Genomic DNA, 18,275 nt, shown 5'->3' with positions numbered 1-18,275 from the left:
TTAAATTAGGTCACATGACAGATAGTAACAGGAGTGAGTTTTTAGCATCAAGTTAGCAAATAGATGAATTACAGCCGCGACATAGCATATCTGCTAATAGCATGTCAACACTAAGCACAGTACAGTATTCCAAAAATGTTACTTTGAATATTTTTTTAAAATGAGGTAACATAACTGAAAGTAACAGGAATGAGTTTTTAGCATCGAGTTAGCAAATACATGACATATAGCCGCGACATAGCATTTATGCTGATATCATGTTAACACTAAGCACATTACAGTGATTTTTTTTTAATAAGGTCACATGACAGATAGTAACAGGAGTGAGTTTTTTGCATCGAGTTGGCAAATACATGAAATATAGCCGCAACATAGCATATCTGCTAATATCATGTCAACACTAAGCACATTACAGTGATTATTAATTTTTTTCAAATCAGGTAACAAGACGACGGATAGTAACAGGAGTGAGTTTTTAGCATCGAGTTAGCAAATACATGAAATATAGCCGCGACATAGCATATCTGCTAATAGCATGTCAACACTAAGTGTTCCAAAAATGTTACTTTGAATATTTAAAAAAAAAAATTAGGTAACAGGAGTGAGTTTTTAGCATTTTGTTAGCAAATACATGACATATAGCCACGACATAGCATTTATGCTGATATGTTAAGACTAAGCCCATTACAGAAATTTAAAAACGTTATTTTTAATATTTTTTTAATTAGGTAACATGACTGAAAGTAACAGAAGTGGGTGTTTACCATTGTGTGAGAAAATACATGAAATATTGCTGCGACATAGCATTTATGCTAATATCATGTAATCACTAAGAACATTAAAGTGCTTAAAAATATGTATATATTTTTTTAAATGAGGTAACATGACGCAAAGTAACAGGAGTGAGTTTTTAGCATCGAGTTAGCAAATATATGAAATATAGCCGCAACATTGCATTTCTGCTAATATCATGTCAACACTAGGCACATTATAGTGTTCCAGTGTGTAGTAACGGGACTGAAAGTAACAGGAGTGCGCTTGTAGCATATTAGTAGTAAATACATGAATTGGCTGCATAGCATATAATGTATGTTCGTAGCGTGTTGACACTATGCACATTACAGTAATTGTATAAAAGAAGAAATAACACAACAATAATGTCGGTAACAGGACTGCGCTAAGATTAAAATCCCCAGTAATTGTTTAAAAGTGATGCATTTGGAAAAAAAAATCAGTGGACGTATTTTTGTTCTTGGCGACCTGCAGAGGATGTGAATGGTGCAACTTCCTTTGGGTCATGTGACTTTTGGAATATTTCACTTTTTTTTCACAATGTGTTTGGGTAACAAGACTGAATGAAGCCCACTAAAGTGTACAATAAAACTACACAAAGTTAACATGTAAAAATATAACATTCACAAAGATTTCTGATTATATTTCATGGTCACATCTAAATTTAGGAAACAGAGACAATAGTTTTTGTTTCAAGTCTCTAAGGCAGTTATTATTAAATATGATTAATTGTCAATAATAATAATAATAATTAAATATTGTTATTTATCATCATTATTATTACATATTATTATTATACGTTAATATTATTTAGGATGATTTTTTGTTATTATTGTTAAATATTATTATCATTGTTATTATTGTTATTTTTAAATATCATTATTGTTAAATATTACTGTTACTATATTAAATATTATTTGTATTATCACTATTGTTTAATATTACTATTATTATTATTATCAAATATTATTATAATTGCTAAATATTATTACTTATTATTATTAAACTTTAATATTATTATTTATTATTATTTATGACTTGTCCAGGGTGTACCCCGATTTCTCCCCGATTGTAGCTAAAATAGGCACCAGGGCCCCCCTGGCCCCAAAGAGGAATAAGCGGTATATAATGGATGGATTATTATTTGTTCTTATTATTATTATCATTGTTATAACTATTATTTTTTAAATATCATTGGTAAATATTACTATTATTCAATATTATTATTATTATGATTATAGTTTAACATTACTACTATTATTATTCAATCATATTATGATTGTTAAATATAATTATTACTATTTATTATTATTAGAAATTAATATTATTACTTATTATTTATTGTTATTATTGCTAAATATAATTATTATCATTGTTATTATTGTTAAATATGATTATTAACATTGTTATTAATATTATTTTAAAATATTAGGAGTAGCAGTAAACATTAATGTTATTGCTTATTATTATCCATCCATCCATCCATTTTCTACCGCTTATTCCTTTTGGCGTCGCGGGGGGGCGCTGGTGCCTATCTCAGCTACAATTGGGCGGAAGGTGGTGTACACCCTGGACAAGTCGCCATCTCATTGCAGGGCTGCTTGCTATTATTTATTGTTATTATAGTTAAATATGATTATTACAATTGTTATTATTATTATTGTTAAATATTACTATATTTAAATATTATTATTATTGTTATTGTTGAAATATTACTAGTGTTGTTATGAAATATTGTTATCATTGTTAAATATTATTGTTATTACTTATTATTATTATTAGATATGCAGTCACTTCCATGCGCTGAATATTTAAATGTATATTCATAAAAATTACTTAAATTTTATCCGGCATTTTTTTAATACTTGTTTTCTAAATTTCCCCAAATCAATAGTGTTCTTGCTGCGCTACAGTGGCGATGTGGCACTTTTGTCTGGAGAAAAAGTTCTTGGTAGTCTTCTGACTCGTGTCAGCTGACGACTTTGCAGAAATGAGAAAACAGCCACTGTACTTTGTTAAACTAGTACTGAGTACTACAAAACAACTATTGTACGGAAACACACCGGATACTGCCTCTTTATATCCCATCAAGCACTTCATTGGCCATAGTGATAACAAGCTCCGCCCCTTAAACTAATGTCACGTGACTTGTGATGTCATAACCAGGTTGTGTTGTTTTCCTGCAAGACATCTCACTAATTAACACAAAAACTAAGACAAATACTGAAAAGACATATTTGTGTTCAAGTAAGTTTTTTCAACCAAAACATAAAAAAAAAAGATCACTTTTTAAGGGACATGTTTTTGTTTTGGAGACATTCACAAACAAGAATGACAACAAAGTAACGAAACATAATAATAGTAGTTTGTTTGGAATACTGTAATTATATTAATGATTATTGCAGATTGTTTGTAATAATAGTAATAATATTATTAATAGGTGATTGTAGTAGAAATGTATTATTTTGTAAAATAATTGTTCATTGTAATGTTAAACTTTATAACTGTTGACTGTGTTTGTATAAATATTATTAATTGTTGATTGTAGTAATAACAATGGTATTTATTAATTGTTGGATGTTGTGGTAATAATAATGTTCATATCATAATTGTAATAATACAAATAATAATTGTTGATTGTAATAATAATAATATTATTTATTTAATAAAATATTGATCATTGTTGATGGTGTTTAAATAAATATTAATATTTATTGATTGCAATAATAATGGTATTTAATAATTATTTATTATAATAATAATAATATTGGAAATAATTGTAGTACTAATAATAATGATTGTTGATTGTGTAAATACATTAATATTTGTAATTATTTACTGTGTTTATATAAGTATTAATAATTGTTTATTGTAATACTAACAATGGTATGTAATCATTGTTGATTGTAAAATAATAATGGTTATAATTGTAGAAATAAAAATATTAATATTGTTTCTGATTGTCTAAATAAAAATATTACAATTTGTTTAATCACATATTTGTAATTGTTGATTGTGTTCATGTAAGTATTAATAATTGTTTATTGCAACAATAACAATGGTATGTAATAATTGTTTATTGTAGTAATAATGGTATTTAATAATTGTTCCTTATAGTAGTAATAATACTGGTAATAATTGTCTTATTAATAATAATAATAGTAATAATTGTTGACTGTGTAAATAAAATATTAATATTTGTTATTTGTTTAATGAAATATTTGTAATTGTTGATTGTGTCTCTGTAAGTATTACTAATTGTTTATTGTATTAATAACAATGGTATTTAATAATTGTTTATTAAAAAAAATAAAAGTTATTATTGTAGAAATACAAATAAGGATTGTTGATTGTGTAAAAAAAAAAATATTTGTGATTGTGTTTATATAAATAATATTAATTGTTGATTTTGATAATAACAATGGTATTTAATAATTGTTGATTGTAATAATAATGGTAATAGTTGTAGTAAAAATAATTAATGTTGATTGTGTAAATACAATGATTACTATTTGTTTGATAAAATATTGAGAATTGTTGATTGCCTTTATATAAATATTAATAATTGTTGATTGTAATAATAATAATTATGGTAAAAATTGTAAAACTAAAAAATTTTAAATACAAATACTAATATTTGTTCATTAAAATATTTATAATCGTTAATTGTGTTAACACAACTATTGTTAATTGTAGATTTGACTAATATCGATAATTATTGTTGATTGTAATAATTAAAATATTAATTGTGATTTTGTTAATAAATATAGATATTGGTCATGAAGTGTGTATGCAATGTAGTATTAATAAAATCTGTTAATATTGTTAATGAAATACTAATCTTTGTTGATTGTAGTAATAATTATAATAATTATTGATTGTGTTTCAACAAACACGTGTTGTTATTTTTTTCTTCTTATTAGCAGTAATACAAATAATTGTCGATTGTGTTAGAAAAATATTGATATTTGTTTTTTGTAATAATACATATTGATAATTGAGGATTTTGTTGACTAAAATATTATTACTTGTAGATTGCAATCATTTTTGAAAATAATTTTTAATCGGAAAAATACTTTTTGATTGTGATCATTAAAAATAATAATTGTTGTTAATGAAAAATAACTGTTATAGTATTTATGTAATTTAGTAATAATTAGAATTATTTGTGTTATTAAAAAAATTGCTGATTGCGTTTTTAATAATAATGTTATTTGCTTTAATAATAATTGTTCATTTGGTTATCAAAGTTGTTGATAATTTTTATTGTAGTAATAATAATTGTTAATTGTGTTACTAATAACAATTGGTAATTGTAATAATACAAATAATAATTGTTGATTGAAAATATTTGATATTTGTAATAATGAAATATTTACAACTGTTATTTTTGTTGAGAAAAAGTCTTACTTTTACATTGTGGTAATAATGAGAATTGTTCATTGCAATAATACAAATACTTTTTGATTGTTAACAAAAATATTGATATTTGTTATTTGTAACAATGAAATATTGATGATTGTGGATGTTTTAATTAAAATATTATTACTTGTAGATTACAGTAATAGTAAAATTAATTGTTAATTGTATTAAAAAAAATTAAATAATTAAACAATAATTGTTGTGTTAATGAAGAATAACTTTTAATTTAGTAATGTAATAATTATTATAAAGGTTATTTGCGTTAATAATAATAGTACTAATAATAATTAATAACTGAGTTATAAAATATGCTAATACTTGATTAATGTTTATTGTTTTAATAATAATAATTGGTGATTGTAATACTAATTTTGTTGATAAAAATATTGGTTTTTGTAATAACAAAATACTGACAGTTGTTGATAAAAAAACAGCGTTACTTTTAGATTGTAATAAAAATGATGATAATTGCTAAATGCAAAAATAAAAAAAATATGATTTTTTGTGTCAATAAAAATGTTAATCATTGATGATTGTAGTAAAAATGATCATCGTGTTAACGAAATATTAATAATCATTGATTGTAGCAACACATCTAATAATTGTTGATTGCTCTAATAATAATTTTATTTGAGTTAATAACTAATAAAAACTGTTAATAACTGAACCCATTTGGCATTCCTAGCAGCCGGTGACCCAGGAGCGGGGCCTTGACATCTGTGGCCCCTTCCCAAGGTTTTCTTCTTTTCCCATTTTGGACTTTTGAGTTTTTCTTTGCCCGAATGTGGTTTTAGATCTTGTGCAGCCCTTCGAGCCACTTGTGATCAAATCGACGTTGATTCATAATAAAAAAAAACACAAATACATTTTCATTATGACAATAATTATTGATTGCAATAAAGAAATGTGTGTTGATAAACACATTCATTGTTGATTGTAGTACAAATGATCTTTGTTAATTGTGTTAACACATAATTGATTGTAGTAATATTTGTAATAATTGTTGATTCTGTTAACAATAAAAAAAAACCCAATACATTTTAATTTTGAAAATTGCAATAATAAAACTATGTGATTGTGTTAATAAAATACTATAACTTGTTGATTGTAATGATAATGACAGTAGTGTAAATAATTTTGACTAATCTAATAATTGTTGTTAGAACAAGGAGAAGGAGCGTCAGAAGGAGCGAGAGAAGGAGGCTCGTTCCAGCAAAGGTCATCTCTTCACTTCGCTCACCGTCTCCTCCACCACCTTGTGTTCCTCCTGTAACAGAAGCATCACCGCCAAGGAGGCGCTCAGCTGCCCTGGTAACACACACACACACACACACACACATCTTCTTGTATTTGTTACCTTCTTGAGACATCCGAAAAATGCCTGCCTCTTTAGGACCACCATTTCTAGATATATAAAGATTTGTATTTACAACATTAATAATATATTTATACTATGCAAATATAAAAAAGCTTGTTGTGAAAAATTAGTTTGAATTCCATAAGTAAAAGGTCACAATGTCACAAGAAAAACTTTGAATTTTGGCAGTATTATAATAAAATTCGTAATTTTTCTCAAGTCAAATTTTTACGATAAAAACTGAACACTTGGGCAATATTAATGATGATAATAATAATAGATTTTATTTGTAAAAAAGCACTTTACGTTGACCAACAACCTCAAAGTGCCACAGTGTCAAAAATAGTAATAATAATAATAGTAAAAAGATAATAAAAACAAATAAAATATAAAACTAAAAACAGCCCAATAGCTAGAACCAGCATGCATTTCTATAAAAAGGCTTTCTGAAAAAGATGTTTTTTTAAGCCTTTTTTAAAAGCATCCACAGTCTGAGGTGCCCTCAGGTGGTCAGGGAGAGCGTTCCACAGACTGGGAGCAGCGGAGCAGAAAGCCCGGTCTCCCATTGTTCGAAGCTTTGTCCGTGGAGGTTGGAAGAGGTTAGCCTGTCCGGAGCGGAGGTGTCGTGTGGAGGATTTGGGGGTGAGCAGTTCCTTGAGGTAGAGGGGGGCATTTCCATGGAGGCACTGTTGAGTTAGAAGGGAGATTTTGAATTCAATCCTCAATGGAACAGGAAGCCAGTGAAGGGATTTGAGAGTTGGTGTGATGTGGTCATGTTTCCGCACTCTCATCAGGATCCTCGCAGCACTATTTTGGTTTGTACTGCAGCTTCTGAATGATCTTGCTGGGGATCCTGACAAGAAGTGCGTTGCAGTAGTCGAGCCTGGAGGAGACAAAAGTTGATAAAAGTTGGACTTTCACTCAATAACAGACGCAATTTTACAAGAAAAAAACTAAAATTCTGGCAGTTGTATGAAAAGTTGTCATTTTACTCGACAAAAGTCTAAATTTTATAAGAAAACTTCAACATGTTGCCAATGTTATTATAATAATCGGAATTTGATTTGGCAAAGTTATGAGAAAAGTCATAATTTGTCACAATAAATGTCACAATTCTACAAGAACAACAAAAAAATTGGCAATACTGTGACACAAGTCAGAATTTTATGTGACAAATTTCACCATTTTGTAGTAAAAACTAATATAAATCAATCAATCAACGTTTATTTATATAGTCCTAAATCACAAATGTCTCAAAGGACTGCACAAATCATTACGACTACAACATCCTCGGAAGAACCCACAAAAGGGCAAGGAAAACTCACACCCAGTGGGCAGGGAGAATTCACATCCAGTGGGACGCCAGTGACAATGCTGACTATGAGAAACCTTGGAGAGGACCTCAGATGTGGGCAAACCCCCCCCCCCAGGGGACCGAAAGCAATGGATGTCGAGCGGGTCTAACATGATACTGTGAAAGTTCAATCCATAGTGGCTCCAACACAGCCGCGAGAGTTCAGTTCAAGCGGATCCAAGACAGCAGCGAGAGTCCCGTCCACAGGAAACCATCTCAAGCGGAGGCGGATCAGCAGCGTAGAGATGTCCCCAACCGATACAGGCGAGCGGTCCATCCTGGGTCCCGACAAGCAGTCCATCCTGGGTCTCGACTCTGGACAGCCAGTACTTCATCCATGGTCATCGGACCGGACCCCCTCCACAAGGGAGGGGGGGACAGAGGAGAAAAAGAAAAGAAACGGCAGATCAACTGGTCTAAAAAGGAGGTCTATTTAAAGGCTAGAGTATACAAATAAGTTTTAAGGTGAGACATCTCAAACTGTTACCGGGAGGGCATTCCAGAGTACTGGAGCCCGAACGGAAAACGCTCTATAGCCCGCAGACTTTTTTTGGGCTCTAGGAATCACCAATAAGCCGGAGTCTTTTGAACGCAGATTTCTTGCCGGGACATATGGTACAATACAATAATTTTGCATTAAAAGTAATAATTTTACAAGAAAATATTTCAATATTACAGAAACAAAGAATATGAGAATTTTTTCCCAATTTTATAAGAAAGAACAACACATTGTGAGAAAAAGACTGCTTGTAGTTATTTTAATTCTTTGTTTGTAATTGGTTTTGAATCATTATTTACTTCAAGTTATTACAGTATGTCTCCATCCATCCATTTACAACCGCTTGTCCCGTTCGAGGTTGCGGGTGGTGCTGGACCCTAACTCAGCTACTCCGGGCGTCTATATACATATATTTATTTTTATTAATTTTGGCCAAAGGGGATGCATTTCAATTTCTTACACACACTTGTTATTACATATGTTGACCAGAGGGGGAGCACTTTTAAAACCGAGTTGAACTTTCTGTGTGGAGTTTGCATGTTCTCCCCGTGAATGCGTGGGTTCCCTCCGGGTACTCCGGCTTCCTCCCACCTCCAAAGACATGCACCTGGGGATAGGTTGATTGGCAACACAAAAAAAATTGGCCCTAGTGTGTCAATGTGAGTGTGAATGTTGTCTGTCTATCAGTGTTGGCCCTGTGATGAAGGGGCGACTTGTCCAGGGTGTACCCCGCCTTCCGCCCGATTGTAGCTGAGATAGGCGCCAGCGACCCCAAAAGGGAATAAGCGGTAGAAAATGGATGGATGGATTGAAAAATCCCTCCTTTTTGGGACCACCCTCATTGTAGCTTCTGACAGAAGCACATTGTATATATGTTATATATTTTCATAGTTGGTTATAATAAATAAATACAATGTATAAATATTCAGTTCATATTCACATATAATGTGATTAAAAATTTATCTTATTTAGTAATTTCATGCAAGTATTTGTTAACTTTATTTTTGTTACAAAACCCATGTAAATTGGAGAGGAACATATTTTGTTTCCGGTTTGGTCACATTGTTGGGGGGGGGGGGGGGGGATTAATATGTGACGGAATAAGGGAAGCAGCATGAGACAGCAAACATTTGATGGAAGATGTTAATGGAGTCTCGGCTTGGAAAGAAACTTTATTCCCTCTGAGTTTGTGAGGCCAATGAGGTATGATTCTTTGTCATAATGCATGTGAAATCTGTGTGTTTTCTTTTATTTGATGTCAGACTAATTGTAAGTTCTGTTTTTCTTATTCATTAGTTCTGACGGCATTTTTTTGGCATCATTTGGGAGGAGAAGAAGGCGTGGCTGAAATAAATGTCTGTTCGAGAAAAACGAACAACTTGAGCCTTGATTAAGACCTCGGAGGGAGTAACACTCTTTTTGATAGATTTCACCACCAGGGGGAGCAAATGAGACATTCTTTATTAGATGCAATGGTTTTCCATATTGGGACCATGAATTAGTGAAGTGAAGTGAATTATATTTATATAGCGCTTTTCTCTAGTGACTCAAAGCGCTTTACATAGTGAAACCCAATATCTAAGTTACATTTAAACCTGTGTGGGTGGCACTGGGAGCAGGTGGGTAAAGTGTCTTGCCCAAGGACACAACGGCAGTGACTAGGATGACGGAAGCGGGAATTGAACCTGCAGCCCTCAAGTTGCTGGCACGGTCGCTCTACCAACCGAGCTCTTTTGATGACACATAAGCTGATTTTAAACGAATCCCAGACAGAGTAGGTATTTTGACATTTTACTCCAAAGCTTTGGAGAGACCAATCTATGAACACCTTCAAATCATTATGTCCTAACTTGTTCACAGGTCCTTATATGGAAGGTTATTTTCCTTGTTGATGTCTCAAGAAGGGTAGAAATACAAAAAAAACACACACACGAACACACACACACACACACACGTGATCGGTGGAGTGATTTGCCGTATGATTGACTGTAATTTGCTGACTGTAATTTGCTGTGTCAGCATGTAACGTCACCATCCACAACCGCTGCAGGGACAGTCTGGCCAGCTGTGCCAAGATGAAGCAGAAGGTATGTGATTCACGCTCAAAAAAATCATCTTTTGATAACTTTTCTTTGTCAAGCGGCTTGTACGTGCAAAACACAAGTACAACATTTGAAGTGGAACTGCACTTTTTGGAGGGGAATTTTTTCCGTCATTCTCAATCCTTATGTACAAAAAATTTTTTTTTCCTTTTTTAATCATTCTAAATCATAAATAAATGTTAGCAAAAGTCATCTAAGAATGGAGTCAATGGAAGTTCCTCTATTCGGCCTGTAAAGCGCTCTAAATAACCTCCATCAAGGTTTAATTAAAAAACGCTATAAGTATGTATGTAATGTAGTAACATTCATAACAACATGTAATATTTACATATTTTGATCATTTTAATATATATTTCATTTTGACAACAACAACACTACTAACTATGGCAGGAGTCCAGTGAGGGACGCAAACAGACTGGACAAGTTGGGTGAGAAGGCCAGTGACGTGGTGGGAGTGGAGCTGGACTCTCCGGCGGTTGTGTCAGAGAGGAGAAGTCTAGCAAAACTCCTAGCCATTATGGACAACACCTCCCACCCACTACACTGGGACATTGCAGAGAGAATGAGCACGTTCAGTGGAAGGCTTAGACTCCCTAAATGTACCACGGTACGACACAGGAGGTCCTTCATACCTACAGCCATCAGACTGTATAATGCATATGTTCCTTGACTGCACTTAAATGTAGAATATATTTATACTATTCATACATTATATATTATATATATAATATATGTCATATATTATTTATTATTATTATTGTTCATTGTGAGCGAGCTGTGGTGCTGAATTTCCCCCAGAGATCAATAAAGTACTTTCTATTCTATTCTCTATTCTATGATTCATCCGAGACAAGAAACAAAATTAAACAACCACTTACCGTACGATGTCAGCTCTCACTGGGGTGTTTATATCTTACCGTTTAGATGAAGAATTAGTCATAATACTCATGTACGAGTGTCTTTTCGTCCATAAAGTCGGCCAACTTGTGGGTTTATGTCCACAACCTTCTGCTATCCAGGTGAGAGGCATGATTTATAATCTAGAATAAACTTTCACCAACAAAGAATTGATGCAGCAGCTCAATATGTCAATATAGCAACACAGGCTAGTTAGCTCTTTAAAAATTGTTTGTCTGCATTAGCGCTTATAGTAACAATATTGCTAATACTTGGTTAATATTCATGTCACACGATGTAAATGGAGTATTGTTGCTTTGTGGATGATTTTTTTAGAGGGTTTTATGGGCGGAACAGTGTACTCTAATATCTGCATTGTTAGCTGACTTTTGCCAGCATGAATTTACTAGTTAGAATGCAAAAAAAAAACGACACGTGAATTCTTATCCTGAAGGTATTGTGATCGATAGGCAACATTTCCCCCTAAAAAAAATTCAGTTCCCCTTTAAAAAAAAGACAAAATAAGTTACTGATTAATTATTGATGTGGTTTTATGTAATTAGTCATCTTGTCTTTTGTTAATTGATTTTCTGTGTTTATAATTTAGTTCAGACCACGATATGCCTGAGTGCAAATTAATATAATGTATATTTACACTAATGATAATACAGAATAGTAACATTAATAATGCCTTATTAACACTAATAATGTCATAATAACACTAATGATACAGTGTAGGTCACATTACTAATAATATATATGTATACATTTTGATAGCATTAATGTTATGTTAAAAATAATAGTGTCATATTAACACTAATGTCATATAAACACTGATCATTTCTTATTAACAGAAATTGTCTTAACACTAATAATGTCATATTGACACTAATAATTTCATATTGACACTAATAATGCCATATTAAAGTTCTACTGAAATTTGATTTTTTTTTATTTAAACGGGGATAGCAGGTCCATTCTATGTGTCATACTTGATCATTTTGCGATATTGCCATATTTTTGCTGAAGGGATTTAGTAGAGAACATCGATAATAAAGTTCGCAACTTTTGGTGGCTAATAAAAAAGCCTTGCCTGTACCGGAAGTAGCGGACGATGTGCGCGTGACGTCACGGGTTGTAGGGCTCCTCACATCCTCACATTGTTTATAATCATAACCACCAGCAGCAGGAGCAATTCGGACCGAGAAAGCGGCGATTTCCCCATTAGTTTGAGCAACGATGAAAGATTCGTGGATGAAGAAAGTTAGAGTGAAGCACTTAAAAAGAAAAAAGGCAACAGTTCCAGGCGACGGCAGTGTGAGCGATTTAGATGTTATTAGACACATTTACTAGTACAATTCTGGAAAATCCCTTATCTGCTTATTGTGTTAATAGTGTTTTAGTGAGATTATAAAGTCATACCTGAAAGTCAGAGGGCTGTGGTGAACGCCAGTGTCTCTTAGAGAAGCCAATGGAGGAGCCAAGGTCACAGCTACATTTTTGACAGCTACAGGAGGAAGTCGCATAATCCACTCAAGTCTCCGGTAAGAGCCGACTTAATATCACAATTTTCCCATCCAAAAACGTGCTGGTTGACGTAGAGAAACATGTTCGCTTAACCTCTCTGTGTTAAAGCTTCACAACAAACAAAGAAACACCGGCCGTGTTTCGGTGCTAAAGGCAGCTGCAATCCACCGCTTTCCACCAACAGCATTCTTCTTCATAGTCTCCATTATTAATTGGACAAATTGCAAGAGATTCAGCAACACAGATTTCCAAATTACTGTGTAATTATGCGATGAGACGACTTTTAGCCGTAAGTGGTGCTGGGCTAATATGTCCTCTACAACCCGAGACGTCACAAACACGCGACGTTTTCAACAAGAAACTCCGCGGGAAATATGAAATTGTAATTTAGTAAACTAAAAAGGCCGTATTGGCATGTGTTGCAATGTTAATATTTCATAATTGATATATAAACTATCAGACTGCGTGGTCGGTAGTAGTGGGTTTCAGTAGGCCTTTAACATTAATAATGCCTTATTAACACTAATGATAGAGTGTAGGTCATATTAGTAATATAATATATTCATACGTTTTATTTGCAGTAATGTCATGTTAACACTAATAATGTCATATTAACACTAATAATGTCTTAGTAACACTAATAATGGTCTTAGTAACATTAATAATATTTTATTAACAATAATAATGTTTTATTAACAATATTAATGTTAGATTAACATTATTAATGCCATATTAACACTAATAATTGCTTATTAACAGAAAATGTCTTAACACTAATAATGTCACATTAACACTAATACTGTCTTATTAATACTAATATTTTTTTTTTAACAATCATAATGTTACATTAACACTACTAATGCCCTATTAATACTAATAATGTCATAATAACACTAATGATACAGTCATATTACTAACAATATATATGTATACGTTTCATTCGCAGTAATGTTATATGAATGTGTGTGTGTGTGTATCCTAGCAACAGAAGCTGGCGATGGCGAGGAACAGTTCTGCTCTTCAGAACGTTGCGCTGCGGAACAAAAGTGAGTCAACGGATCGGAAGACGTAGTTTGTATCCAAGCTGTGGTTGTCATGACAACGTTGTGGTCCCTCAGCACCGACGGTGAAGGAGCGTCCCAGCTCGGCCATCTACCCCTCAGACAGTCTTCGCCAGTCTTTGCTGGGATCACGCCGCGTCCGCTCGGGTCTCTCGCTCGCCAAGAGCGTCTCCACCAATAACATCGCCAAGTGAGTGTGAAAAGCCCACTGATTGGTCCTCACCACACTTTCTGTCCTGCCTGATTGGTCCTAACCACACTTCCTGTCCTTCTGCATGATTGGTCCTCACCACATTTCCTGTCCTGCATGATTGGTCCTAACCACATTTCCTGTCCTTCTACATGATTGGTCCTAACCACACTTCCTGTCCCGCATGATTGGTCCTAACAACACTTCCTGTCCCGCATGATTGGCCCTAACCACATTTTCTGTCCTGCTTGATTGGTCCTGACAACACTTCCTGTCCTGCATGATTGGTCCTAACCACACTTCCTGTCCTTCTGCATGATTGGTCCTAACCACACTTCCTGTCCTGCTTGATTGGTCCTAACAACACTTCCTGTCCTGCATGATTGGTCCTAATCACACTTCCTGTCCTGCATGATTGGTCCTAACAACACTTCCTGTCCTGCATGATTGGTCCTAACCACACTTCCTGTCCTGCAGCATGATTGGTCCTAACCACACTTCCTGTCCTGCTTGATTGGTCCTAACAACACTTCCTGTCCTGCATGATTGGTCCTAATCACACTTCCTGTCCTGCATGATTGGTCCTAACAACACTTCCTGTCCTGCATCATTGGTCCTAACAACACTTCCTGTCCGGCATGATTGGTCCTAACCACACTTCCTGTCCTGCATGGTTGGTCCTCACCACACTTCCCGTCCTTCTGCATGATTGGTCGTCACCACACTTGCTGTCCTTCTGCATGATTGGTCCTAACCACACTTCCTGTCCTGCTTGATTGGTCCTAACAACACTTCCTGTCCTGCATGATTGGTCCTAATCACACTTCCTGTCCTGCATGATTGGTCCTAACAACACTTCCTGTCCTGCATCATTGGTCCTAACAACACTTCCTGTCCGGCATGATTGGTCCTAACCACACTTCCTGTCCTGCATGGTTGGTCCTCACCACACTTCCCGTCCTTCTGCATGATTGGTCCTAACAACACTCCCTGTCCTGCATGATTTTGCCCTAACCAAACTTCCTGTCCTGCATGATTGGTCCTCACCACACTTCCTGTCCTGCATGATTGGTCCTAACCACACTTCCTGTCCTGCATGATTGGTCCTCACCACACTTCCTGTCCTGCATGATTGGTCCTCACCACACTTCCTGTCCTGCATGATTGGTCCTAACAACACTTCCTGTCCTGCATGATTGGTCCTAACCACACTTCCTGTCCTGCATGATTGGTCCTCATCACATTTCCTGTCCTTCTGCATGATTGGTCCTAACAACACTTCCTGTCCTGCATGATTGGTCCTAACAACACTTCCTGTCCTTCTGCACGATTGGTCCTCACAACACTTCCTATCCTTCTTTATGATTGGTCCTGACAACACTTCCTGTCCTTCTCCATGATTGGTCCTGACAACACTTCGTGTCCTTCTCCATGATTGGTCCTAACTACACTTCCTGTCCCGCATGATTGGTCCTAAGAACACTTCCTGTCCTGCATGATTGGTCCTCACAACACTTCATGTCCTGCATGATTGGTCCTCACAACACTTCCTGTCCTTCTGCATAATTGGTCCTCACCACATTTCCTGTCCTTCTGCATAATTGGTCCTCACTACACTTCCTGTCCTTCTGCATAATTGGTCCTCACCACACTTCCTGTCCTTCTGCATAATTGGTCCTCACCACACTTCCTGTCCTTCTGCATAATTGGTCCTTACCACACTTCCTGTCCTTCTGCATGATTGGTCCTAACAACACTTCCTGTCCTGCATGATTGGTCCTCACAACACTTCATGTCCTGCATGATTGGTCCTCACAACACTTCCTGTCCTTCTGCATAATTGGTCCTCACCACATTTCCTGTCCTTCTGCATAATTGGTCCTCACCACACTTCCTGTCCTTCTGCAAGTTTGGTCCTCACAACACTTCCTGTCCTTCTGCATGATTGGTCCTCACCACACTTCCTGTCCTTCTGCATGATTGGTCCTCACCACATTTCCTGTCCTTCTGCATATTTGGCCCTCACCACACTTCATGTCCTTCTGCAAGTTTGGTCCTCACAACACTTCCGGTCCTTCTGCATGATTGGTCCTACCCACACTTCTTGTCGTCTGCAAGTTTGTTCCTCACAACACTCCCTGTCCTTCTGCAAGTTTGTTCCTCACAACACTTCCTGTCCTTCTGCACGCAGGGCGAGCGAGGACTCTGTGGGTCTCCGGAGGATTTTGTCTCATTCGACCGAGTCTCTGAACTTCAGGAGCCGGACTTTGTCCATGGAGTCTCTCACTGACGACGGTATGTTCCTTTTTTTTTTTTAACTTCCATACCTTTGTGGCTTTCTTTATGTTGTTCTTGCTCGTCTTCTCTGTGTTCTCAGTCTACTCATGCTGTTCTCATGATGTTCGCTATGACCTGTTTGTTTTCCCATGGTCTTCTGGAAGTCTTTTGATGCTGTTCTCGTTGTCTTCTAATGGTGTTCTTATAGTTTCAAATGGTGTTCTCATGGTGTTTTCATAATCTTCTTCTGGTGTTCTCATAGTTTTCATATGCTGTTCTCATGGTGTTTTTATAGTCTTCTTATTGTCTTCTCATGCAGTTTTCATCGTCTTGTCATGATATTCTCATAGTCATCTCATTGTTCTCATCATCTTCTCGCAATTTGAACATGCTCTTCTCATGGACTCCTTATTAGGTTCTTTTCATGCCTTTCTTCATGTGTTCCCATAGTCTTCTCATGTTCTTCAAAAGGTATTCTCATTATCTTCTTATTGTGTTCTAATGCCTCCCAATGGTCTTCTCATAATTGTTTCATGGTCTATCCTGTCAATGGGGCTCTCATGGTGTTTGCATCGTCTTCTAAAGGCCTTCTGATTGGGTTCTTCTCTTTGTGTTCTCATGGCCTTCTAAAGGTCTTCTCATAATCTTTTCATTGTCTTCTCAATGGGGTTCTCAAGGCGTTCTCTTAGTTTTCTCACGGTCTTATAATCTTTGGATTGTGTTCTTTTGGTCTTTTTGTAGTGTTTTTCATTGTCTTCAAAGGGTCTTCTCATGCTGTTCTCACTGTGTTTTTATGGTATTCTCATAACCTTTTCATTGTGTTCTCATATTCATCAAAAGGTCTTCTCATCATCTTCTAATGGTCGTCTCATTCTGTTCTCATTGTATTGTTATGGTCTTCAAAAGGTATTCTCATAATTTATCATTGTGTTCTCATAGTCTTTTAAAGGCCTTCTTATGGTGTTCTAATAATCCTTCTATTGTCTTCTCAATGGGTTTCTCATGGTATTCTCATTTTCTTCTCATGGTCTTCTCATGGGGCGGTTTAGCTCGGTTAGTAGAGTGGCCGTGCCAGCAACCTGAGGGTTGCAGGTTCGATTCCCGCTTCTGCCAACCTAGTCACGGCCGTTGTGTCCTTGGGCAAGACACTTAACCCACCTGCTTCCAGTGCCACCCACACTGGTTTGAATGTAACTTAGATATTGGGTTTCACTATGTAAAGCGCTTTGAGTCACTTGAGAAAAAGCGCTATATAAATATAATTCACTTCACTTCTTATAATCTTTCCATTGTGTTCGCTTGGTCTTCTTATAGTGTTCTCATAGTCTCCAAAATATCTTCTCATAACCTTTTCATTGTGTTCTCATAGTCTTCAAAATGTCTTCCCATGCTGTTCTCATTGTGTTTTTATGGTGTTCGCATAGTCTTCAAAAGGTCTTCTCATAATCTAATAGATTTCTCATGCTGTTGTCATTTTGTTATGGTCTTCAAAATGTCTTCTCATAATGTTTTCATTGTGTTCGTATAGTCTTCAAAAGGTCTTCTCATAATCTTCTAATGCTGTTCTCATTGTGTAATTATGGTCTTCAAAATTACTTCTCATAATCTTCTAATATTCTTTTTATGCTGTTCTCATTGTGTTATTATGGTCTTTAAAGGGTCTACTCATAATATTTTCATTGTGTTCTCAATTGTATTTAAAAAGTATTCTCATGATCTTATCATTGTGTTCTCATAGTCTTCTGAAGGCCTTCGCATGGTGTTCTCATGGTTTTCTTATAATCTTTCCATTGTGTT

The 18,275-nt window shown here is 34.9% G+C and overlaps 1 protein-coding gene across 2 annotated transcripts in view; it reads left to right on the top strand.

The window, feature by feature from the left end:
* arhgef2 (rho/rac guanine nucleotide exchange factor (GEF) 2) overlaps positions 1–18,275 on the top strand; it is a 38,930-nt gene that overhangs the window by 1,751 nt on the left and 18,904 nt on the right. Inside the window, exons 2-6 of one of the 2 annotated variants that reach the window (XM_061881835.1) lie at positions 6,378–6,525; positions 10,444–10,511; positions 13,933–13,996; positions 14,069–14,201; positions 16,393–16,496. In XM_061881835.1, coding sequence (XP_061737819.1) covers positions 6,378–6,525; positions 10,444–10,511; positions 13,933–13,996; positions 14,069–14,201; positions 16,393–16,496 — 517 coding nt within the window. Of the gene's footprint in view, positions 1–6,377; positions 6,526–10,443; positions 10,512–13,932; positions 13,997–14,068; positions 14,202–14,781; positions 15,137–16,392; positions 16,497–18,275 lie in introns of those variants that run through there. The other variant, XM_061881836.1, reaches the window with a different exon arrangement.

Source organism: Nerophis ophidion, linkage group LG21 (genome assembly GCF_033978795.1).
Source record: "Nerophis ophidion isolate RoL-2023_Sa linkage group LG21, RoL_Noph_v1.0, whole genome shotgun sequence".
Classification (NCBI taxonomy): domain Eukaryota; kingdom Metazoa; phylum Chordata; class Actinopteri; order Syngnathiformes; family Syngnathidae; genus Nerophis; species Nerophis ophidion.
The sequence above is the reverse complement of the archived record's forward strand: the minus strand, read 5'-3'. Positions and strand labels throughout refer to the sequence as shown.